Source organism: Rhamphochromis longiceps, linkage group LG1 (genome assembly GCF_057381845.1).
Source record: "Rhamphochromis longiceps isolate RC_006_pf linkage group LG1, R_longiceps_female_GT1.1, whole genome shotgun sequence".
NCBI lineage: Eukaryota > Metazoa > Chordata > Actinopteri > Cichliformes > Cichlidae > Rhamphochromis > Rhamphochromis longiceps.
The window spans coordinates 10,948,967-10,975,758 of NC_140557.1; the positions used below are offsets into that span (position 1 = coordinate 10,948,967).

At 39.3% G+C, this 26,792-nt stretch overlaps 1 protein-coding gene across 7 annotated transcripts in view; it reads right to left on the reverse strand.

The window, feature by feature from the left end:
- The window catches only part of celf6 (CUGBP Elav-like family member 6), a 153,475-nt gene that overhangs the window by 15,545 nt on the left and 111,138 nt on the right, over positions 1-26,792 (reverse strand). For 2 of the 7 annotated variants that reach the window (XM_085429145.1, XM_085429048.1), the window contains exons 4-10: positions 20,187-20,315; positions 16,297-16,376; positions 7,258-7,431; positions 6,213-6,360; positions 3,630-3,779; positions 2,418-2,480; positions 1,770-1,850 (exon numbers count right to left, since the gene is read on the reverse strand). In XM_085429145.1, coding sequence (XP_085285271.1) covers positions 1,770-1,850; positions 2,418-2,480; positions 3,630-3,779; positions 6,213-6,360; positions 7,258-7,431; positions 16,297-16,376; positions 20,187-20,315 — 825 coding nt within the window. The remainder of the gene's footprint in view (positions 1-1,769; positions 1,851-2,417; positions 2,481-3,629; positions 3,780-6,212; positions 6,361-7,257; positions 7,432-16,296; positions 16,377-20,186; positions 20,316-26,792) is intronic. The other 5 variants (XM_085429068.1, XM_085429082.1, XM_085429057.1 and 2 more) reach the window with 5 other exon arrangements.

Below are 26,792 nucleotides of genomic sequence, written 5' to 3' on the forward strand. Positions count from 1 at the left end.
GGCCATAAATTTGAGGTGTGGTTGCTTCTGGGTTACTGGCCATCAGTGTTTTCATTTTGAAACTATTGGTAAAACAACTGGGACATGGAGCCATGGACATGTTGATGTTCCCATCTACTGTTTGATGGCTAGGCATGTAACCAGTCACTTTCCTCATGCCTCTCCAGACCTCCCTGGTGTCACTCTGCTTGTCCCTCTTCAGGTTCAGGGGAGTAGTGTTGTAAAATAAGGAACGACTTCAATTGACGTCACTTAAAGCATTATTGTTTAGGCTGAACAATAGGAGTTAGTTGTCATTTCACACTGATGTTTTGCACACAATTGGTAGTTAAAGATGCATTAAGTGTTATGTAGGTACCAGGTGTTTGGATAAGTATGTGGAACTAATCGATATCATGTTGGTAATACTGAAAATCAATGATATTTCTAGAGAAACATATACCACAAAATAAACCACTTTAACGTTCTAATTTTGTCAGATTGATGCACCAAACTCTGGAATATAAAACAAAACAACAACAACAACAACAAATCTCTTGTTTTGACATAATAGAGAATTAGTTGTATACTGTGGTTAAAATTTGAGGCATTTTTATTTATCCTTGTGGTTGATTTAACAGCAGTGTAACAGTGTATTGACATAACATATATTACTGTCAGTGTGTTTTGCAATACTGAATTAAATAAAATACAATACTGTGGTGCCTAACAGGCTAGTGTTGATATTGCTGGATAAAATTATAATTTTGAATTTTGAAGGACTATTACTGTTGACATATCACACACACAGCTAGACTGAATCCAAATTGCTAGCCTTCAGTGGAAGGATGAAGCTGAAGTTTGACTCTGCCTGTGTATTCAGGTTTAAATGTATCTTGTTAAATGGAAGGGCTGCAGACTGTGGCAGTGGCCCGAGACAGGCTGGGACACCAGCCAAAACCCACAGGAGACCAGAACTCAGACAGGCCACTGGCTAAACCGAGAAGAGCTGTGTGATAGTGTGCCTATGAGTCTGGCTGTCTGTATTTGCATTAATGTGACTTCTATGATTCTTGCTAATTATTAAAATGTTCAAATGCATCACTGGGAGATGTTAAGTAATTGCCTTAACGATTCTATGTTTCTTCTATACTGTGGAATTATGCCAGCATGCAACTTGTGTGGATAAGTATGCCTGCATTCATTTTCATTTGTACAGTTCTCCACAGTGACCCTGTCATGCGCACACACTAGTGACAAAATATGAACATAAACTAACTTTTCCTCCAGGCAATGCTGGAAACACTCAGTTTCAAGTCCATATATTGATTATTCATACCACTCTACGCTGTCTCATATAATCATATAGATGAATAATTGAGACTGACAAATGGTGCCAAAAAGAGTGATTTACCGTCACAGTATATCCTATACTTTATTATATCTGATGCTGTGCCATAAGAACGAACACTACACTAGGAATGGTAATAAATGATTATGCATGCAGCTAATTAATCTGATGAATATTTATAACCACTTAAACACATTGTAATGGACTGATTAAGCAGTCCAGCACTGCGAGTTTGAATTAGTGCAGTTTTTGAATAATGACAGAGTAACTTTCCATCTCACTGCTAATGTTCTTCTCTTTAAATGGGGAGCCTTTTTCTCATATTTTCCCCAGCCAGCTTTTTCCCTCCCTCGCTAATTCAAAGCAGCGCAGCTACATTAGAATGGAACATGGCAATTATCACCTTTTATCTTGGGTGGGCGCGCTTGCTCGCTCTTACCTTCCCTCTGTTGCTGGGGAATGATGGTTGGTTGCTGGGGGAACGCTTGGCTGATTGGCGCATAGGCGGCAGGGTAGGCTGCTGTTGCAAAGGGAGAACCAGAGTGGAGTTTTTCACATCTCCATTTTCATATTTGACACAACAAAACTCAAATCATTATTCCATTGTTCATTTGTGTCCTCTAGACATTGCATAAATAAATTGCATGATGACTGGGAGCCTGGGCTCATTTGGCTGGCAGATCACTTCACAAAGAGAATGGTAAAAGGGGAAGTTCAAGTAAGCAGACGCATAAAGAAAGGGAGTAAGACTAACACCATGTTAATGAGAGCTGATGTCATGCACAAAGCAGTGCTCACGACAGGTCTGTGTCATCTCTCATCCAGGAGGCTTAGGGTAGGTTAAAAATCTCAGCTCTTGGTGTACTTTTAGAATTAGGGTTTTTGTGTGGGTGTATATCAAGTCAATTAAAAATCTTCTTTGCAGTTCTAATGTAATGTAGCCTGATCCAAGAGGAAACTGGCAAGTCATCTGGCAATCGCTACCTGTCATGTGCCTGCTGATGTGACAAACCGAATGGGAGAGGGAAGAGGCAAAGGGACAGATGGAGGAAGTGAGGGAGTAGTGAAGGTAGGAGAGACAGCTCACCTGCGTAGTGCTGGACGCCAGCATAAGCCTGTTGGAGAGGGTCGGTCACTGTTGGACTCTGTGCTGCACAGAGACGAAAAGAAAGACAGACAACAAAGAGCAAAATTAAAGTAAATGAGACAAAGAGAGGATAGATGGCGGTCAAGACGGACACAGACAAAGAGAAATAGAGAGAATGTTAAACAGCACGACAGAAATTGTGGTTAGTTGCAGAGAAACATCGGGGGGTAAGATCACACAGGGAGTGAGAGAAATTTGGGTTGTCATGTCTTTCAGTTCTTCAAAATGCCTGTTCGTCCCAGATGTTTGCATCAAATATTAACTACATGCCAAACAAACCACTTTGTAGTTCATTACAATTGCAGCTGCCTTTGCATAATGCAAAAGTGGAGAGTGAATGTCTGTCAATTTTTCAGGAATCAGTCCAAGGCAACATTAAGAAGCTGAGAACAGACTGAGACATATCAAATTAGCCATAATTGACTGATGGATGAACTGATGGATTCATCATGATACTGGGATGGCTTCTCAGAAATCTGTCAAAGATACTGTTGATTGACCCTCAAGCCTTAAATGCTTCAATTCAGTTGAAAAAAATATGATCAGAAAGTGAAGTTTAAAAGAGCCTTTTGAAGTTTTAGTTTTACATGAACTAATATAAGTTGTTACAGCTGACAACTTGCATTGTAGCTCTAGTATGCACCAACATGAATATTTTTTTCTGTGGTAAATCTGGTGAGCTGGCCAAGGACTTTAAGAAAATTCCAAAATCGTGGCTGATCACAATTTTGAGCAAAATTGAATGCTCAAAACTTATAACAAAATTTGGTTGATGAGTGAAAGGTAGAGAATTTCAGGACATTGGCAAGGCTAAAGAAGACAACATCTGGTTAAAAAGAGTATATATAAGCGGATATATCTATTAATAGATATCTGTTTAAGAGGTATTTCTGTTTATTTCAAAAATGCATATACACACACAGAAGGTGCTTGGTTTGAATTTTATCTGAGGTGTGTCCTTTTACTTTTCAACCAATCTTCAACCAGTAATTGTTAACATTGTTTAGATGTTTAGGCAAATTTGTTTTCAGCTGTTGCTGGGTGAATGTACAACAGAAGCATAATAAAAAATAACACACTGTCAGTGCTAACAGCTAACAGTGTCCAGGCCCAGAACAGACTCAAGACTCAGCTAAACCTAGATATTCTCACCTGGGTAAGGGTGAATACCATTGGTGTAAATGGGCTCGGATGTGGGCTGCCCATTGCTTTGAGGTGGGAGGGCACTGAATCCATTGACCCCAATAGGAGTGGCTATGCTGGGCACGGCTGTGGCAGAGATGCCTGGGGGTGTGCTGGTGCCTGCAAATAGATACAGAGTCATTATGAAAACTGCAGGGTGTAGGCAACAAGCTTAAAATTTGGTCCAAGAAAAGTATATTCTTGTAGTGAAAAATACATGTTCTCACCTGTACTACAATATAACATGCATCGAATGGGTACAGATGTGTACATTTTGACTAGGGCTGGGTATCGTCACTGATTTCTAGAATCGATTCAATCCGATTCGATTTGAATCGGGTAAATTTTGCCTCAGACAGTCAGAAATATTATAATTCTAATCACGTATCAGTACATTTCCATATTTTTATTTCTATGAAAAGAAAGCTGACACTTGCGAGACTTTATCAAAGGTGTAAGCATCACAGCAGATACCTTTGTGTCAAAGTAGCCGAGGAGAAAACACAGAAAAGCATGAAGGCGACTTTCCTGGCCTGGGATTTTATAGCAGATAACCTTAAAAATATTCTCCAGTAGATCAAAAACAAAACAAAACGTAATCAACATATTAACATTACCTAATGCTGCTGAAGTGAAGCAAAGCAAAGTTACAGAGGTTTTATTAGAGACACGGCTAAGCCTTTTGCAATTTTGCATAATTTTAAAAAGTTTAAATTTGTTCAGTAGCCTATTGAACAGCAGCAATGAGGCTTGTGTCAGTCAGTACCATAACATTGACTCCGCCATGCTCAACAGATGATGTAGTATGACTTCCTGGCACTTTTCTCTTTCCATCATTCTGGTAATCTTAGTTAATCTAAGATTTTTTGCAGAGCTGTGTAGGCTCTTCTAAATGTTTTCTGACAAAGTCAAATCTGGTCTTTTTGTTCATGAGTGTCAACAGTGTTTGATAAAGGTGTCTCTTTATTGTAGACTTAATTATATGGCTCCTTCTTTAAGAGCGTTCCTGACTGTACAAGATGATGTCAGTGTTTTCCTTTATCAAGGAAGGTTTGGCTTGGTTTGACTGAACATTCAGTTTTCAATTAAAAAAAAGCACTTAGTCTAGATGCACGCTCAATCATCCAGGTAAGGAAATCCCAGAAAGTTGTTTCTGTTTATGTGGACTTTGTGTTTCAGTGGGAGAAAATGCAACATTTGCCACTGAAAAAACAATGTTCAGCACAGAGTCATATCCTTCTGGGAATGACTGTTGATTTGGCCACTCCTAAAGTTTTGTTGTATCAGTTTGTTTTGGGAGTTTTTCAGATTAGTGAGTATTTCTTTGATTGCAATGTCCCTTTGGACCTTATTTTTGGATTTCTAGTAAACAGTTGCCAAAAGCAACTTTAAAACTTGGACTCAATCACAGATCTTTCGTCTGCGTAATTTTTCATAGAAAAACAAGGAAATATTCTCACCTGGCCACGAAACTGCTTGTTAGTCAATTATCCACTTACATTTGAACCTTTGGAAATGGGGGGCTTTGTATACAGAATGGCTGTAATTCATAAACAGTCATTTAACAATATTTTAATACAAATTCAAATTTGTATCAAAGCTGAAATTCTGTATTTCACTCACATCTTGTTTTTTTTTTTTATTTGTGTACAGATGCAAAATGACAAAAACTGTTTTTGTCCAGATACATATAAACCTGCAAGTCTACTGGATGTAGAGACCTGTGTCTTTTTTTTCATACCAACTTTCCTCCTTGCGATGATATTCCAAGTTTGTCACCTTGTCGGTGCATTTTTATGCTGATGGATTTTTATTATTTTTCTTATCTAGGTGAAGGGCATTTAAGTCATGTAGGATTATGTTTTATAGGCATTACCTGGAATATGTAGGCCTTGTGGATTACAAATGCCAGGTACAGTGTCAAGCCACTTTATTTAATACATTTGCAATGACCCTGTCTTCAGGCAGCCTGCCTACTTAGTGTCGAGCCATCAAAGCTCCTCATGACAAGGGCCAAAATGATAGTTCAGACTGGGGTCCAGGATTATCTCACACAAATCTTTGCTCTTATATTGTATAAGCCAAGGACTCTGCATCCAAAGTCATCAGATTGGCTGAGTTCCCAGAAAACACTGTCATAGAGACACAGAAGGAAGGAGTGACAGACAGAAAGAAAATGAAAGATAATGTGAGAGAAGAGGAGAAAGAGACTCTATAATGTGGCTGCCAATGAGTGTAAAGGAATGCTGTACATCTTCTCCCATCATGCCTCACTCAGTACAAGGCTCTTCTTCCTTTAATTCAACAATGACAGTGTCTGCCTTAACCCAGAAAATGGGACCTATATCTTAAAAAATGTAACAAGGGCAAAACTAGAAAGGCCTTGAATGAATATATTACTACTGCTTCTATAATTCTTGCTAATGATGAAAATGTTCCAGGGCAGGAGTGAAAAATGAAAAGAAAAGTCCTGAATGGCTGTATATGTGTGCTTTTGCACATGCCTCTGCTCTTGCACCCTTACCAGCTAGTAGTGTGTGTGTTAATGTATACCTGAGGAAGGTGTCATGGGAGTAGCCACCAGGCCGTTGACATTGAAAGCTGCCATTTGCTGCATTTGTGCGGCAGCGATGGCTGCCATAGGGTTCAGGTAGGACCCTTGTGTTGCTGCCATCAGGGCTGCTTGCTGTTGCATCATCTGCTGTAGGATTAAAGAGCAGTGGGGAGAGGGCGAATGGTGGGAGGGATGGAAGGAAGGACAGAAAAGGAAAGTAGGGTGAAATAGCCGCAGGATCAGAGCATGTTTACTCTCACATCTCTGTTTGCTTGGCCAATGCCTTGTTCTTGAACAGAGTGGTTTGTGTTGCCCTGCAGCTTTGCTTCCCAGCTCCTGTAAAACTGCATTGGCCTTGTGCTTATTATACAGAAACAAAAGGGTATGTGGTGAAATGAGTTTGAGAATATGTATTTGTATATGTACTGTATATGTATAAGTGTGTGAGAGGAAAAGAGGGACAACAGTGGCAGAGTTAGAGGAAAGATAGTGAGTGGGCGATTCTCACCTGTCAGGGTGAGCTGTTAGCTACTGTGTGAGTGTAAAATCTCACAGACTCCTAACTCAGGCTGTGACTTTCATGTGTGAATATGAAATGGGGGTGGGAAGGGCTGACAGAGAAAGGGGTGGGGTGGGGGGAATCGATGTGGGATGTTAGTAATAACGTGCACCTCTGTCTGGGTAAAAAGAAATGTGTAAGAAGACGAAAATGTTAAACAGGCAAGCTCGCATTTGCAGTCTAGATTCACAGGCTGAGTCAGAAAATGCAGGAATGAAAAATGAATATGTATGCAAGTAAAACAGTGTAGTGCTGGGCATATGTGATTAACAGCTTCCCTGGACAAACAAGGGGATAAAAAGACAATATAAAAAGCAGCGCTGGATTTTTTCTTAAGCCACTTTAATTTGGGATTCTTAACAGCTATTTGATAGTGTAAATCACTTAAGGAACCATTCACTGGGAGTGCCACATGCCTAGTGGGAGAGAGTGTGAGTTCAAACCTCAAATCACAACAGTTTTTGTTTTCTTTTTTTAAAGCTCACCGTCTCCTCCCCCGCCGGGCTGAGACTTACAGCATGAGAGTAGGCGCCATAGGCCCCAAACTGGATGGTCATAGGACTGAAGATGCCGAGCTGGCCTGCCATCTGGTGCATTCTGCGCAGGGTTCTCTCCTTATCAGTGTCGGCAAATTTGACCACCAGGCTCGACGAGGCACCCTAGAGGGGAGATTTACAAGGTTGATTAAATAGTCAACTTTGAAATTAAAAATACTTTTGTAGCTATGCTTTGATTTTTTTTACATTTTATTTTGGTATGCACCCTATTGTTAGCCAAAACTCGCTGTATAAATGTTATAAATTCATGATAAACTTGAAAAGACAAAAAGAACTGCAATTTTTTATATAACTACAGCAGTTCAAGAAGTCGTTGAACTGCAGTTGTTTTTAACCTGGAACAGTTTTTACCTGGAACAGTTTAAATATGATCTGGGAACATCTGGCAACCCTTAAAAACAAAGTTTTCAATCCCATATATTGCATTGTCATAGTTCATGATACTTTTTTAACAGTATTTGTTTCCCATGGGGAAATACCTAAAAATAAAAAGTACATTTTAATAAATGTCCAAACCTTTTTTCAATTAAAACACGAGTGTGGATTCCCTGTGTGAAACAAGAGAACTGGTGCAACTCATTTCTGTCATTTAATGTCCAGTGCACATCATACTCAAGCCTTTAAGAACTCATATCTCTAAACCAAGGAGGCCACTGGAATTAAAAATTCCCCTCATATGACTGCAGTCATTTAGCTGTCAGCATTAAATGGAAAAGAATAGTGAGTGATATTTGCTTTTGTGAACTTTCTAACTCTGCTGTATACACTGAAAGTGAACTGTGATCCTAACCAGATCCCACAGGAGTCCAAGTCCCCCACTGGTGAAGCTCCACTGAATACAGCACCGGGTAATTAGGTCTGACAAAAGCCTTTGGCATGTGGAGGGCGAAGTATTGACTAATGGCTCTGCCTTATGGCAGATATAGTTCTGTATTGATGTCCGCGCTCCTGAGTTTGCATCCAATTAAATCATTTGAGAAACAGAGACCAGAGTCAGTTCCTCATGCGACACTCAGGCAAGAAGAGAGAGAGAGACTGGGGAGGGGGGGTATGTCAGGCAAAGAAAACAGCCACATACACTGTCAAGAGAACTAGTCTCCTATTTAATTACAGGCAGTGCATGCTGGGAAAGAGCACGGAGTACCACCAGGACAGAAGGACAGAGACAGCCAGGGGGCAGTCAGGATATGATTAGTAAGATCATAAAAGCAAAGTCGCGGTGAGAAAAGGACTCCATAATCACAACTTGGATTCATCTTTCACAAAATGTCTCATCCTGACAGGGTCAGTACAAATTCGGGCTTTGATTTAAATTTCCATATTTTCTTGAGTTATAGAAATCAAAAATGTGAGCTGCATAGGACACACAAAGATAAGGTTGATCAGGGTGAGTGATGCTGCGTACACCCGTTTCTTGTAAATGATTTCATGGGACTTTTTGTATCATATACTGAAGTTGACAAAGGTAGACCAAACTGTTCTAAAGATTCAAATTTAAGCTTAAGGTACCATTTACAAAAGGAATGTTTCCAAAGCAGAGCTACACCAACAGATAATCATAGAAATAAACAAAATTCCATCTCGTGTAGGTGAATTTTGCAACTATATAGTACAAAAGTGTTTATCTTGCTGTAGTTGAGCTTTACTCTATGCTGTTACAAAGCAATTCATGCAAAAAGTGTGTCCTATTTTTGTAAGTGCCTCATGAAATTTTAAACAGTAACAGATAAGCGATAGTGCCATTGAGAGGGCAGTTTGCCATGTTTTCACATGCTTTCTTTGGTCAGTTATGACTGCTGAAATAAATCTTGCATAATGCGAAGTTCATATATTTATCCAGCCTACACGCAACATTTATTATTGATTTTGTGCAATTCCCTAAAGTCAGTCACCGTTTTCTTAAACGCTATCCTCCCCTCGGCACTATTTCTTGCCTTTGTAAGTCTATAATTTTCTGTATAAAATATAACTAATATGTACTGTAAATATCTATTTAGGAAATGCAAAATGAAATAAGTTCTTTTTTTTTGTTTGTTTTCTTTGCAAACTATTTGAGGATGTTAACATTTTCCTATAAACATTGTACAAACACATCCAGGAGAAAATGTTGGCTCCAGCTAACTGTGAGAAAGAGGCTGGAATGGTGGAAGGAATCAGCATGGACCCCAGGGACAGTACATCTCAGATGGGATCCTATCAGAGCCAGCCAGCACCCTACCTCAGGCCAGAGGAGACCCATCTGGTGTTTCTCCCTCGATGCCATTTCAATTAGTTAAATCAATACGCCGACATGGCGCCGTTAACGGCACAGTTTTTCCCTTTCTAATTGCATTTCATTCCACCTTCTGACCTCTTTCTGTTCTTTCTCAACTTTGTGGGCCAATTGAAGGGACTGGGCTGTTGGATTTAATGAGGCTGGCACTAAGCAAACATCTTCCTCGAGCGTTGTTGCTGAAGTTTGCCTACAGCACAGGGGCTTGGCATTTAGATTACATTCATTTTCTGCTTTGTGTATCTGTGTATTCTTATATTCATTTAATACCTCATGAAGAATGCATTGTGATCATCGGGACTGTGAAAGCCCGAGGCTCCCTGTACTCACTGCGCCGTGACTCAAGATGAGGCGAGTTTGGCCTGGTCTCGTTTCACCCAGCACAGTGTTTTGTTATAGACGACAGCACGGGAGGAGAACCACTCTGCAACGTCTGCATAGTCTGCGCGTAGCCTTGGCGCTGGCGTTAAAGCAGTACAACAGCCTCTGCAGGTGTTTTCATTTCTGCCGCTCATGTCAGAGCCAAGCATTTCCGACTTTCATAGTATAAAAGCCAAGGAAAAAAAAAACCTTACCCTCACCTCTGAACAGGAGAATTACATATCCTCACATCTCAAGGCAACTAGATCCAAGATCTAATCAAAAAGGCAGATTTCAGTGTGATCCCTTACAGATTAAGAGTGTCTGTCTACATGAAGAAAGAATAGTATCTGGCCAGGTAATGAAGGAACAGGTGGTGGCAAGCAACAAGCACTGGATGCAAAGCAGCTACTCCTCACTGGTTGCAGAAAATCACAAGCTGACAAACAAACAGAATAATAACCTCGACCAGCATGACTCCTTTACCTGGAGAGAAAATGAATTTTCCGAATTTGATAAGGGCCAACAGGGAGCCTTCACTTTTGACAGGTACAACTAAGGAATTTGTCACAGGTTCAAAAACGAATCTAATTTCTTGAACAATGCACTTGACTTGTGAAAATCTCCTATATTGGATTTTGTATAGGTCACAAAATGTGTAGATGGAAAAATACACAATGGTAATTGAGGGATTAGAATGCAACTACACCGGTGAAATCGCATTATGCTTTTATCTCTGCATTATTGTGATACAAAGACGCCAGTGTTAAGTGTCTACAAAAATGGAAAAAGACACATATCGTCAATCCTTTACAGACACTTGAAAACAACAATAATAACAATGCAGTATAAAAACAGTTTCAATAAAGGGAAAACTGGAATTTCAAAAAGCACTGTAATGATTGGCCACTAACTCACTAAGAACCATTTTTTCTTCACATTATTCACTAATTTTGAATAATAAGTAAGACTTTCACAGTTGTCTCAGCTTTCTACACTTGTAACTGACTCAAAATTATGAATTGTGTATGTAAAAAAAAAAAAAGAGAATAAAAATAAGTAAAAACGCTAAAAGAAGCTTGTTTGGTAATTGGATGGACCTCTGTGGGCTTTACTGTATGTGGCTGGATCGGTATGCACATTTTGTCCATAAATAACAATTTTTACCTTTCATTTGTAAGGAGCACAAAACAAAACTGCACCAAATGTGGTACAGTATGTCAGTTACAAGGGTTTTTACCGTGGATTTTTGTTTCAAGCTTTCTGTGTCGCAGGGACAGTGTTTTCTGGCTTGGTCTTATCTCTCATTAATCCAGAACTACATTATAATATCATACACATGCACACTCTTGTTTCTGCCAACAGTACCGAGCTCCACAGGTTCTGTCAGCCACACTGTGATACCAAACATGACAATGTCTGCAATTTGCTGGGTGTTGTTTGCCTGCCCCTGGCTTTGCCATTTGAAGTTTTGCCACCTGTGTCTCTGCAGCCTTCTAGTAATTCAACAGCTGAACCGACGAGAATGCCAGTTCTGTGCTCAGTCATATTTTAACTTAATTTTGAGAGCACCTGCAATCTGCAATGAACATCAATTAAAGCTATGATCCAATCTATCGGCAGATGCCCTTAGGTGACATCCCTTGCCCTTAAGCTTCATTAAAGCCATTTGTTTTGGGCCAGTGTTTTTTGGTATTATTTATAGCACGTGTGTGTGTGCCAGGTAACACAGATGCTGTAGTGAGAACATTAAGAGGAAAAGGGAGACAGAGTGAGAGAAAAATCTTTGTTCAAGGTTCATCCAGACCTCACAGCTGGCAGGAGGCAGTGAGCATAGCAACCCACTCTCTGAATCCTACCTCCTGTTAGTTAGTTGTTGACGACATGTGGCAGTAATATTATCCAAATTAACTGCATCCCCCATTGGTACCAAAGCCTTAGTTGGATACTAATGGCCACCTTGCCTATTAATCTGAGAGGAAGCTGGATTTGGGCAGAGGCGGACAACAGGTGCAGGGATAGAGGGAGAAAGATATGGATAATATAGATTATTAATGAACAATTGGATCTCTTGATCTGCCCCAGGTTTATTTGGGGCTCCATATGTTGCCTTGGACAGTTTATCTGCAACAGAGCTCAGGTTTGTTATTGACATGGTCTAATGCGGCTGCATTTGTGAAACAAAGTAGACATCATACACAAACTGTGCAAAGGTAGCCAGCACGAGTTAAACTTGTTGAAAAAGAAAGAAAAAAAAAAAACATCCTATTGCTACAGTCAATTATGTAAACTTTCTAGTTTCTCTACAAGATATTTTAAGTAAAGACAAATATTTTGATTAGAATCAAATTTCAAAAACAGTCCCAATATAAGTGCAATTGATCAATACGCAACATGACTTTTTTTGGCTCTCGACCCGCAACCCAGTGAATTTTGACACTCGATATATATATGCCACAATGTTGGTTGCAAACTATATTCTCACGCAAAGTTAAAACATCTCCTCCACTTATTTCCCTTTTTCACTACTTCAATGTAATGCAAAATGAGGATGCATCAAAAAGATGTGTAAATTAAATCTGGCTTCCAAGACACTATCTGGCTGCCAGGAAGCATCCGTAAATATTTATGGCGGAACATCAGTGAAGTGTGTGAAAGTGCGGATGTCTGCCAGAAAGTGTGTGCATGCTCATGTGTGTGTCCAGCTGTGTAGTACCCAACACACACAGCACTGGCAGGGAGGTGCTTTGTAATTCGTCATTTCTTTTACTTAAGCGTTTTTTGGTAACGTTGTTCAAACCTAACAGAAGCGTATCCAATTCATAATGAACTGCTGTTTGACAAGAGTTACAGGTTTAGTGGTCTCATTCTTCAGCTAAAGAAATAAACACCAACTAATGCTATTTCAGACATTCATCAAACCAGTCTCCCACATTTTACCCAGTATTTACAATTCCTCGCATAGTCACATACGTGGTAATCTATATTTCAGATTACTTTCTATCCGAAGGATGCAAGGTCTTGCATTTGATGTCAGCAACTGTTGTTCTTTGTAATGAGTCAATGGGTGTATTGAGTGTTATACTTATGTAGTTTTCCTATTTCTGTATAATTTTCAACATCAAGTTTTTTTTGATGATTTGATATAAATGAGCTTTTATAAACCTACACAAAAAATAATCTCTCTCTATCCTCATTTATGACCCACAAGACGTTTAGGCAGTTTAGTCTGAAACTGTAGTTAGCCAGCAGTGCATAAAGTGTGATTGCGGGACTCTATAAAAGCATAGAGACCAGTTATAATGCTGTCTCTTATTACATGTCATGTTAAGCCAATGTAATTCAGTTTTGTTTTTACAGCAGTACCTCACAACAACAGTTGCTTCAAGGCATTTCATACGTTCAAGGTAAAGACCCTACAATATTAGACAGAAAATCCCAGCAATGAAGTGTTCCTCTACAAGCACTGGGCAACAGTGGGAAGGAAAAACTCCCTTTTAAAAGGAAAAAGGAATCCCTTTTAAAAAAAGTTCTAAGAACCACAAGACTGCACCTGAGAGCAAAATGCTCTATTACTATAATATGATGCTGTGAAGTCCTTAAGATATGATGGGGCCTGATTATACAAGACTTTGAATGTGAGGATTAACTTCTGGATTTAACAGGGAGACAGTGAATATGAGAGAAATATGATGCCTCTTTCTGCTCCCTGTTAGTACTCTAGCTTCAATATTTTGGATCAACTCAAGCCTTTTCAGGGATAAGGAACTACAAAAGTTTGATGTATAATTAACAAATGCATGGGTTAGTTTTTTGGAATCACTCTGACACATAGTGTTTAGAATTCTAATGATAATGTCTAGATGAAAGAAAGCAGTGCCACATATTTGTTTAATGTGCATGTTAAAGGATACATGATGATCAAAAGTTACTCTAAGATGACTTGCAGTGAAACTTAGTTTCTTGGTTTATTTGGTGATTTGCGTCATGTGACTTTATATATCAATATAAATGGATATCGTCTGTATAGCTACGGAAATGTATGCAAAGTTTTCTAGTACTATTACCCTAGAGAAGCATATATAACATAAAAATGCTTCAGTCCCAGCACAAAACCCTGTTGAACTCCATGTCATTTTATGTGTGAGAAAAAAACTCCTCGTAGCACATTTCTTTTAATGCCAACAGTGTATTGTAGTCAATGTAGAAAAATAATGCGAACACCAGTACTGAATACTGCACTGAGATCTAGCAGGACAAGCACTGAGACAAACTCTAAATCCTTACTGAAGCTCTTCAGATAAACTGTTACCCTGCAAATGATCACTTAGTTAATTTAAAACAAATCTTTTGAGAGCTTTCAAAATGAAAGAAAGACTGGAAATCAGCCCATAATTAGCTAATTCAGCAGGATCAAGTAAGTTTAAAAAAAAAATTAATTCAATTACAGCAACTGTGATACATAGCCTGTTAATAAAGATAAATTGATCATATGTAAAATCAAAGTACTAATTAATAGCCAGCAATTGTCAGCTGAGGATTGGACTGCCAGGGCTCCGTCTCAATCACTACTGGGATCATCTGGAAACCTAAACCCCTCCAGAATTATAAGGTGGTGATTTAGAGAGATTGGGTGAAGGGCTTGGCCATTTCAGAGGGCTCATCCAAATCGAACGGTGCCATTTAAGGTGGTTTAGGAATCTGACTGAAACTATTAATACTAAGAACTAAAGGAACACAAGGCTCAACATGAAAAGACACTGAAAAGACACAGTACAGAAAAGCAGAATGGCTCCTGGTTTCTTGGAATGACAAATAGTAAAATTTCCTGCCTTTATGGAAGTAGCAGTCTATTTTTGCAGGCAATATAAACTAGTGGAATGTCATTTCCTCTTTAACATATGTGTTGTGTCCTTTAAGGAACAGGTTTTCTAAATAATAATAATAATAATAATAATAATAATAATAATAATAATAATAATAATAATAATAACTTTATATATTTATTAACAATATGTTTTATTTATTTTAGCTTCTGCAGATAAGCATGGCTACATAATTGTACCTTAAAATGTAATGCTGCTTCCGTTACTCTCTAGATCTCACAGCCACTGCTGCTCCTCTTTGTCTCATGCTGGTTGAGAGAGGAGGGACCAAATTTAAGTATTATTTTACAAAAGTAACCAAATATATTTCTGCTTTTTACATCTTTAGGCAATTTGATCTATAAATAAGCTTGGAAGGTGTATTATTATTGACAATGTAACGTGTCCGCAACCCTGTACTTTGATAGATAATACCCGGGGTTTGATGAGGAAATGTAAAGCCAAAAGTTAATGGAGGGGTGATAAACTGTAAGTGTCTCACAATATTATAAAGGACTTAATGCTGAAATGTCAGGAAGCAGTTAAGGAAGCAAAAGCAGCTTATTAATCTGACCTCATTTTGAAGATCCATCCTAACTCTAGGGTGCTTTTCAATATTATTGACTTACTTGTTAACCTCCCTTCTAGTCTCTGTAATGAGGCTTTCCATGATAAGTGTTTTCAAGTGTTTTAAATATTTAATATTCTTTAACAAAAAGTAGTCCCATGACAGGGACCAAGCTGTTTTCAAGACATTTCTCCAACACCGTTTAAAGAAACGGACTTTAATCTGTCCTGTTCATATTACAAATGATTCCGTAATCGGTGCATGCGTTACATTTTTGCGGGCAGTTTAACCCTCTCAAGGCAGGCATTGCAGATTTGCAACAGTTAAAAGCTAACAACCTGATTACCCCACATACATATTTTATGAGGTTTTTTTTACTCAGAAGTACCACTGCAGGTATTCTTTTGTGCATTAGCAACAAAAACTTAATTTGAACCTGAGAGGGTTAACTTGTGTAGTTTTTTTCCCCTTTGACTACAAAATGTTCACTAGCACCTTAATAATGGTCCGTGTTTTTTGAATGCATGATAGAGTTTACTACTATATAAAAAAAGAAAATGGAAATATGCTCGGAATTGAGTTTCAAAAGAGGTGCACATTATGCAGTGGGAGTAGTCATGTGGAAAAGAAAAAAACACTTAGTCAGTGGCTGCCTCTTGGCAGGGTAGAAAGTGTCAACAAGTTTACCAGTGTTGTTGTTTTAGACTAGTCTGCCTCAGTGATTTTATAGAACTCAGACCATAGGCAAAACAGAAAAGAGTAAATATGAACAACCTTTGGAAAACTTTCACAGAAAACTGCTCACATCAAGTGTAAAACACAATTGCATGCAACTGTAGTAAATGAACATGACAACTCATGGCAGCAATTATGACAGTACTTGTTATGAGCTTGTTACTCACAGGCATAGTCTGACCACCATGCAAGCTGTTGATGGCGGCCTGTGCTTCTGCATGGCTGGAGAACTTGACAAAGGCACAGCCTGCACAGATAGAAAGAGAGAAAGAGAGGAGAGGCGGGGAGATCAGCAGGATGGCCTTGAATACCATTGTTTTCATGTTATCTGGTTTGTAAATATATTCTGCCACTTGTGTGTTGAGTGCATAACTGAATAAATCAAGCTAATTGTACTAAAGGCATTAGCTGCTTGGAACACCCTGTCTCTTGCCCATTTCTAATTTGACCCCCACCACTTTAGAGCATGGAGCCAAGGCATTTACTATCATGACTTGTTTGTGATTATTAATCTGTTTAATATTTATACATTGTGATTTGTGTGCAGTCACTCATAAAAGAGATTATGATGACAAAGGCATAGCATTATAATCTGCCTATCTAACCGAATCTTTCCTCGAATATAATTTCAGATGAGGGGGTGCTTTGCTCAAGGGACATTCAAATCATCTTAAATCTGTTTTGTAGTTAATACACAAAAGAAAAGTCAACAAAAAAGCTGGCCAGAAGACAAGGAAGCAGGCTTTGGTAGCATTACTCTGGAGCCACATTGCATTAAAAAGTCAAATAATATTAAAAATAATTGAAGTAGATAATATTGCATAGTATTACAACGTGAGTTTTGGAACGCTGCACGACTAAAGCGTATCTGTTAGTATGGTCTCAGTAAGGACACGCATTATATTAATATCATAAAGGGAAAGCTGGTGAGCTGAAATGCAGTGGAACTGAAATGTGGTAATTTTGCAGAAAGCCATTAAATGAAACAAGAGCTATTTCTCTAAGCTTTATGGTTGTCATAGACTGCACAGGGTATTCTGTTATGTCCTATTCTTATCCTTGCCTTCAGGTAGCTCATGTGTTAAGTCAAGAGATACCTAATTAACAAACTCATGGATTAATTCTCCCCATTTTTTATTAATTGAGTAGCAGCAGTGTCAAAGAACCAGTCAGGCTTTTCCTGGGTTCAATCCCTGGTTTCTTGTGAACTGCAGATATCGGTTTTAAAATAGTTACACACATTCATATATTCATTCTACATGACCAAAGGAGTGATGATTCTTTTAAACTACAAACACTAATAGGTAGGCTCAGGAGCTTTTTTGTGTCTGGCAGCAATCCATTCACTTCTACCTCTCAGGAGTCAGCTTTGCTTTCCCAACAAACAAATTAATAATTTACTGACAAAATCAAATAGATAGAACTGTGGCAGGACAATTTCCACGTTTACCTCAGGCTTTGCACACACTTTCAAGCCATACAATAAATTGTTAGCACGTGAAACTGTTATGTGTGAAAATGTGGTGAGTAGTAAAGGCCATGTGTTCTGTACTGTCAGTGTCCTCAAAGCTGTATAGATCTACAGAGGCAAAGTGATAAGTCAAACAAGCCCTTGATTCTGTCATAGCATTCTAGCACCCTTTTATTTCACTTGAACCCCCCTCCGGGAAGTGGCAGGAAAGGTCTTCATTTGTCCAGCTGAAATACATCAACTTACTGTGTACCATTTGACTGTAGCTCTGTCTTTTGGAAGAATAAACACATTTAACCTTTGTAGCTTAAATAAAAAGGGATCCGTTTTTTCTCGAAGAAGCCTTCTAGTTTTCTAAGGCAAGATAACTCGCTGCTTGTTCCCTAACAAGGCCAGCATATATTGTGCCAGGGTCACAGTGATCCCGGCAACGTAGCCCAGACAGACCAGACTCTTAACTGCGGGGCTTGCATACACCATCACCAAAGTCATGCTGAACATACAATGTTGTCAAAATTTCCCATCAAAAAATAGTCTGTAGCTTTGCTTTTGCTGACCTAAAAAAAAGTAAAGGGACACGGAGCACAACAACTCGAAAGAACTGGGAAGTGCTACAGCCTCAGAAATTATAGTGCACTGTTGGGTTTTTGAATTTGATGGCTCAGAATGAGTTGGAGAAAAGGGAAAAAGAGAGATTGTATTGCTTTCAAGCGAGAGGATCTGCACTGCCTTTTGAATTCCCGGGGTAATAATATGTATGCATGAATTCCATCCCTCTGGATGGGTGACATTTATAACACAACTTAATTATAGACCTAAAAGCCATCTCTCTATTATTCCTGACAATTCGGGGCTCTATTCAACTCTGGCAGCAAGTGTTGCACTTTGAAAGTACTTTGAGGAGCAGCGCCATAGAGAGATGGATGTTAAACTTCTCGGCCTTTTTATTGGGTGAAGAGGGGTGCTGAAAAGCCTCTGAGTAGCATAAATTTACATCAACAGGGGACAAAGCCTCTACCATGGAACAGATAGCACTGTCAATTTCAAGGTCTGTCTCATTCAAATTACGGGAACCTCATCCCGAGCGAGGTGCCTGGCAAAATAATTTGCCGTAACATCCCGTAATGATTGCATAGGACTGTTGCACGGTGACTGATAGGCCCAGATACCTATATATGAGACCTTTGTCTGGTGGTGGCATTCATAGTTAACATTACTTTACAGTTTCCATTTCATAGCAGTGAAACTTGAAGAGAAATGAATGATCAAGTCTGTGATAATAGAGACAAATAACAAAGCGGGAAAGTATGGCATGTGAAGAGAGACAAAGAAAGAGTTGAGGTGTGGGGTGCAGGAGGGTGAAAAGAAGTGAAAGCACGAATGAGGGAGAAAACTAGCTCCTGTCTGACACAGCAGCACCGGCCTTATTTCATTTTATGTGCTGTCAATCAGCTTGAGGCATCTGAGCAGACAGAAAGAGAGGGAGTCAGATAAGAAGAAAGAGACAGCAAAAGAGGAAACAAGGCAGGGAGAAGGAAAGGTACTGGGCTGCTGGGGCAATGCAGAGCAATAGACCCGGGATTAACAGTGAGGGGAACAGATGTAGACACAGATAGGTGTGTGGTTCAGTATAGCCAGGCTTTCTCTTTGATATACTCAGAAGGCGTTGCAAGATTATCATCCTCTCTCTTTTGCCTTCCCACACATCTCTCACACACATTCAGAAGCTTCATGTAGAAGAATAAATCACAGTCAACAAAAAGAAAAGATGGTAGAGGTTCAGCGCAATATCGTGGGCTTTATTGCTCCAAATTTGGCTGTGAGAGCGAGAGAGACCCATCAAAATTTGATTAGGAGCCTTTTGCACTCTGTGAACAATCACACCTTCATCACATATTTTACAGCCATCTTTAATTTGAACATGCTCTGTTAACCAAATATCATATAAGCCACGGACAAAAATGCATAAGCTGTTCCCGAATACAGGCAAATCTGCCGCACAGTGAGTGACGGCAGCAAAACCCAGAGCCTGGCTGCTTTATTTACAGTAGGGCATTATTGTCCAATGGTGTCTCTGGGGAGGGATGATGGGAATGTGGGAAACAAACATGATTACACCCCTCTGCTTTTCAGATAACAGGACGAACGGGAGGAGGAGAGGGGTGAGCAGAAAGACGAGGTGTTGTGTGATGTATTTGTTGAGTACAAGCACAGGGTGGAGGGAAGCTGCCGTGATGAAGAGACAACATGAGAAGAAGTTCGGGGAGGAAAGAAAAAAGAAGCGAAAGGTGACATGAGGACAAAAGAAAACAAAATACAAAAAGTAGTGAGAAAAAGAACGTGGGAGGAAGGATGTGTTGATGCACAGTGACAATGATGCATGAAAGGTACGCTTGCGCGACATATAAGAGAGTGGGGAAAAAAACCAAAAAGGGAGGATTATAGACAATGTCAATGAGTGCACCATGGGTGAAGCATGGTGCTAAAAATGTAAAGAGTAGAAAGTGAAATAGAACACAAAGACAGAAGGACTAAGAAAAACGGAAGAAGGGGGTAAAAAAGAGTTGGAGGTGTGTGGGCTCTGACCCTTACTGGCCCCATCAGGCCCTCGGAGGACGGTGCACTCCTCAATCTGGCCGAAGGTCTCGAACAGCCGCCGGACATCATCCTCACTTTGCTGCTTGCCGAGCATCCCAACAAACAGCTTCCTGTCTTCTAGATAGGAAGAGAGAAAAGGGAAGGAAGAGGGTCGAGGGAGGGTGGAATAGAGGAGAGAAGAGAGATATGGTACAGCTGATGGCACCGTTCTGCAGAGCTGAAAGGAACTTGTGAAACTCAAACCCCCCTTTTGTCAGCAGTCTGCTGTGTTGTTGTGGCTGCTGCTGCTGTTGTTATTGTTGTTGATCTTATTGTTCTGTGGTGTGCTACCCCACCCTGGTATGAGGGAGATATATTCTTGTTTCCAGTGAGCTATTCAAGTCTGCCACAGTGATGCTTGATACAGATGACGCTTGGAGCGGTGTGGGTTTCAGGTAGAGGTAGAAAGAGAGCAGGAATGTTTTGCTCAGCTAGAGAAACTGTCAGATCGCCTGGTTGCAAACTTGAAAGGGAACACGGAGCAAGAACATGTTATTACATTTTCTCATCACCAAAGCCATAAGAATTATATTACACATGAGTAAACTATGTCAAGGGTCGCCAATGAATAATATGAAATTTTTTTTATATTTTAAAGGTCTTTCTTGAAATCCAGTGTATTAAAAAAAAGAGTGTTTTTCATTGTGCACTATTCATTGTTTTCTCTACCAGTTCCTGTTTATTTGTACTATACTTAAAAGAAAAAAAATGACAATTCAGCTCATGATATTTTATCACCATGAACGATTCTTAAGTTTGGGAAGCTACATTAAGCTAAAGCTATGAGACATTAAGAATTAAAAAGAATTAAATGAATAAATAAGATCACATTCAGTGATAGTGCCCATTAAAACAATGGCAGGTGTGATTTAGTAGGATTTTATTGTGAATAATTTGAATCACAGGTTCCTATATTTGCCATTTTTTAATTTCATTTAATTTCCCACAAATAAGAACTAGTACAAGATAAATTAATATAGCACAATATATAGACAGAATTGGTCTCCTTAAAATGAATGAACACAGTACTAAACACAGCAGAAAGTACTGAAAAATATTTCTGTTGATGCTGTTGTGGTGCAATTAAATAGTCTCCTTCATATTACTGCCCAGCGTCAGCTGGGATAGACTCCAGCCCCCCACGATCCTGAACTGGATAAATGGTTGAGAAAATGGATGGATGAATGGAAAATTAGGAAATTCAAAAAGACCTATGCCAACTGCAGAAAAAATGAAGCTATCATATCAGCACTAGACATGAATCCTAGAAAGATCAGGGCATCAGATCTATCAAACTGTTTGTACAAAGTCAGAAAAAAGTCCTGTGTGAATGATAATAATAATAATAATGTGAAACAATCCTGACTGTACAGTCAAAACCTTAAATCAAGCACGATTTAACATCTTTATCATCAAACATTTCCTCAGCAAATTTATTGGATTCTCCTTATTACATTTGAAGGGCAACTTCACCTAGCAGTCTCACTGTGCCCTAGCTGATATCCAGAAGGAGGCACTCACATTCACATGTATAGGCTCTATACCACTAAACTTTAGCCAGTCAGAAAGCTGGATTTTTCTAATTAATCTTCCTGGTGCCCTGGCATTAGACAGAGCATTCATCTTCTTTACATCTTTTACATTATGCATCTCCTATTCCACCGTGTTGTGGAATGAAATGGCTACTAGCAAGAACCTATCGCCAGAACTGATGGAAAGTGGCAGGAAGAGGAAAACGAGTTTATTGGAAATGACACTGTTGATCTTCAACGTGAGTCATTTGACTGGTAGGGGGCGGGTGAGGAGCGAGGAGGAGTGGAGGGTGAGAGCATCACCTGGGCCTCAACAGATGTGACGCCTCCTGTACCTGCCAGGCCCCATTAGACGCAGCTGTTCTAAAAATAAAGCACCAGGGCTTCCTTTTTGCAGCGGGGAAATCGGATCCTGTTCCATTCCTGTAAAGTTCAAATGAGACACATGCCTGCTAGCCGCTTGGCCACACAAATGAGCACCTGCATAATCAATAAGGCTACGGTAGCTGGTCTCCACTGCTGGTGTTGTAGCAATGGTGCCAGTTCATGTTCCTATAGTCACGCCTTGCACAGTAGGATTTCTTAAACCCACCAGCTGAGTCTGATTTTTTTTACTGTTCATTAATGTGTCTCCCCTGTTGGACCTCTAGGGTCGGAAATGAGAGACAGCCCTGAGGAGATCACCACAACGACTTACATCAACTGAAATTTAGCAATGACCAAAAGGCGTAAAGACGTCTATGGTTCTGGGAATCAGTCAGTCATTGCTGAACAGGTGGTAGAGAGTGAAATGGGGTCAACCCCTGTCAATGGCACCAAAGGTGAAAGTGGTACACGTCCAAGAGACTTTGCCATGTGTGTCCCCTCCGTCTTTCAGGTTTTTACTGAGGTGTCACTGTTACAACTTAAATGGGCAGAGTGCAGTTTTACAGGCCTCCTGCAGTGTGTTAATGTTTTGGGACAAAAGTCTCATCTCGGCCCTGGCCCGAGGAGATCTAATGGCGGCTTTACAAGGCTAATTAACAAGCCATGAGCGAGGTAATGAACTTTCCAAATGTGCTGGCAAACGCAAAAATAAATTACACCCCAGTGAAGGCATTAAAGGAAGTGTGAGTGTACTTCTGAGCCTTCCTTTGGGAGAGCCACAGTGAGAAAATGAATTTGGAGCTGCTATCTTTTCATTGCCTGACCTAAGTGTGTCTCAGTCGGCCCACTGCATGCCCTGGCCAGTGTATAGATTGCTATTAATTAGTCCACTTTGCACCTGTCTCCAAAGCAGCTCTTATTGGATTTTGCAAGTTCCCACTCATCTCCTATGGCCACTCGCAAGCCTTAAATTGGCATTTTATGAATATGAATAAATATCTCGTAATGCACCCTCTGCACAAGGAGATGATTCCATGACTCTAAATGAGTCCAATGAGTTATCTGTTAAAAGGGGCAAGCGGAGGAAAAAAAAATACTCCTGTGTAGTAGTCATGTATTTGCATTAAGAGGGTCAAGGACTTTCCTATGGAATTGACTGAGATGACAAAAGTGGGGGGAAAAAATCATTACACTGACTGACCTCTTTGTATTATCTCTCATTGAGAGTGGCTCATCTTATCCTTCTAACGGAGATGAGCCACACAGCTGGAGAACATTTGTGCTCTACAACACTTCTCTGCTCTTCTATGAAGAGACCTTTGTAATCTGTTCTTTAAACAACTACTTTAATATCTTGTACAAATCCATGCATTGTTATTAAGACATGTATTTACATAATTTAAATCACATTTAAATAATATTAAAACACATCTTAAATGAAAAACTAGATTCACAGATACATATTTAGCACTTTTCCACATGCTTGTTAGCATTCTTGCCCTTTTGGCGTATGTGTATACTTGTTGTCATGTGATCAGAGGTAAATTGATGTTTAAATGAGTCCACTATGAGTGCTTACTTGTGTCCTCTAACACACACTGTCATTCCATACATTTCTGTTTTCCTTTTTCACCCCAACACTTGACTGGAAGTGGGAGCAATTGTGTGGAAAATGGCTCCATGTCAGTCTCCAGCCATGTCCACAGTAAGGTGGCATGTGGACAGCTCCATTTCATGAATGCAAATAAAAAGGGAGATGAAAAAAAGTTATCAAAACACTACTGACATCTGACAATTGCTTGTCTCAGGAAGCCTTTTCATTTCAGCACCCGGTATATTAAAAATTAATGGATTTTGCACAGATGCCATATGCTGTCAGGACTGATGCTTCTCTCTCAGGAATAAAGTGCTACTTGTGTTGTAGGCTGCAGTATATGCATATAGATTTTGTCTTTTCCCCCTTTGTCTCTGTTGCTCTCCGTATATATTTCTCTTTACCCTTTATTGTCATCCCTCACCCTTGCCTGTCTCCCCAGGCAAAGAACCAGTTGCTCTGAAGTCTACTTTTCAAAAGTTTCTGCTTTTGTTTGCCAATAACGTGAATATTCTCTTTAAAGAATTACTCTCTTGCTCCTGTGTAGTGGTAAATATTTCTTTTTTTTCCACAGTTCTATCACTTATTGCCCATTGGCAGTATAGTCAGGGAAGCTTGCTAGTTGTAAGTGTTCAGAAAGCACGGACAGCTGCATCCAACGATAAAAGATGCATGCTAGTCCGCTGGGTGCATTTCAAATGCAGAGTAATGTTCCAGGCAGCACAACAAAGAAGTTGTGCTTCTTATGGACTCATTAGAAAAGCCTGCTGCCTGGGAGGCCTGCCACCAGACACGCTCGCATATGTAGGCGTGCAGACTGGGTGCACAAAATGTTGGGAACTGCTGCTTAGTATAGAGTTAGACTTGGTTTGTAATCATCTGTGTATTTCCCTGTTGTGTAAATGCTACTGGGGCATGCCTGAAATCAAAATTGGCCATTTGCTTTCAGAATAAGCATTTTAGATTATTAACATTAAATATTTATAGAACATGGAGGGAAAAAAATCCTAAATAGTGACTTGTTAGATACATTCACTGTTGTTAAAGGTACCATTTTCTTATGTAGCGGTGTTTTAACTCTCTAATAATACTTTTATACCCTTAAAAGACTGAATTTCCCTTGAAGTTACATAAGGGACTAATACAAATTCACCTTCTACAACTTTTCTAGTTACTTAGTAGACCTGTTATTAAAGAAAAATGTATAACTTGCAATCTTATAGAGATAAATCAACGTAAGTAAATAGGCATGAATTTTTAAAAAATACAGGCGAAATTGCTACACATCTTAGAGCTACAGCTAGATCTTCCTATAACATGCTGCCAGGTGATATAAGGCAATGTAACTTCCCCCACCCAAGATTACAATTACTAGTCTTGCTGACATTCCAAATGTTTTTCAGTGTTATGGATATACTTGCATTTTAATAACTTCCTATTTTTTAGATGTTACATACTTTGCCTTGCCCTCTTCTGGATTTCTTGTTATGGCCGTTCATCCAGGTCCCGAAGCAGCAAAGAAGCCCCAGACCATCTTATTACCGCCACAATGTTTGAGTTGGTTTGGTGTTCTTTTTATGAAACCCTGGGTTAGTTTTATGCCAGACATACTGTAACCAGACACAAACCTTACAAAAAGTTCAGCTTTTGTTTCATTAGTCATCAGAAGATTTTTCCAAAACTCTTCGAGCTCATGAAGATCATGATGTGTTTTGGCAATTGTGACAAATGTTTGTGTTTTTTGTCAATTCTTTAGATGTTGTTATGGATTCTTTTGTGACCTCCTAGATGGGCCGTCAGTGCAGTCTTGGAGTAATTCCTGGGAAGGTTCACCACTGTTCTGAGTTTTCTCTGTTTGTTCATAATGGCTCTCACCGTGGTTCACTGGAGCCCCAAAGCCTTAGAAATGGCTTTGTGACCCCAGATGTCAATGACTTTCTTTCTCAGCTTTTTGTTTTAGATTGTGGCTTGATGTGTTTTTTGGGGTCTTTTTTTTTTTTAGATCTTTTAACCTACTTCAATTTGTCAGATGGGTTTTATTTAAGTGCCTTTTTGATTCAAGAGATCTGGCAGTAAATGGGCCTAAGAGTAGCTGGGGAAAATGAACTCAGCCATGATTAAAATGTGGTTAATTGCAGTTAATTCATGATTTAACAAGGGGGGGGGGCAGGCAATTACTTTTTCACATAGGTCACTTAGCGATGGTGGTGACTCTCAATGTGGACCCAGTGAAAGCCTAGTGAGAATCAATGAGTAATCAAACCAATAGGTGAAATCAATGATAGAATCAGAATTGCTAAATTCTGATCAGTTCTCATTCCTATTGTGCCACATAATATCATTAAGGAATTACATAAGATACTTTGCATTTAGAGGAACAAATTCAATTAGTTAAAAAAAATTATATACAAAATTAAAATTAATTTAGAAAAAAAAGAAGAAAAAAAGTGTTTTGTAATACCATAAAACGTGGAGGTCTGGAAATTTTAGATTTTAGCTGCTAAATAACTTATTTTAAATTAAAATGATTAATGAGTACCCAAAAAACAAGCAAAGTATTGAGTATTTTCTCCTGTTTAATGTGGTTGAAGGTATTAGATACTTCTAAAATGTTATTTCTCTGTTGTTAAGAGTCAAATTAGGTTGGCAAGGTTGCATAAACAAACACTAAAAACTTGGTTATTTTGCTTACAAGCACAACTTCTCCGTACACAGGTACTTAATATGTAGTTATGACAAAACAAAAAACTACATGCTGTATATCATAAAATCTAATATGTGTTAAAGTTGACTTTTAACTCCTGCAGGTGCCTGATTTATCTCTGTAGATAGGAAAACTTTAGGCTAGTAATTAATTTTCTCCAATAATGTTGCTTTTGTTTGCTTTAAAGCAGGTTTCTGATGTCAATACCTTGGTTTTTTCAGACTGTTCCACAAAATCACCTAGTAGTGCTTTGTATTCCTCCAAATGTCACTTATATGTCCAGTCATTGCAGAAGAATCAGATTATTTATGTAGGTGGCATAACCCAGAGTTGCACTGAAAGTCTGAGGTGTATAACAG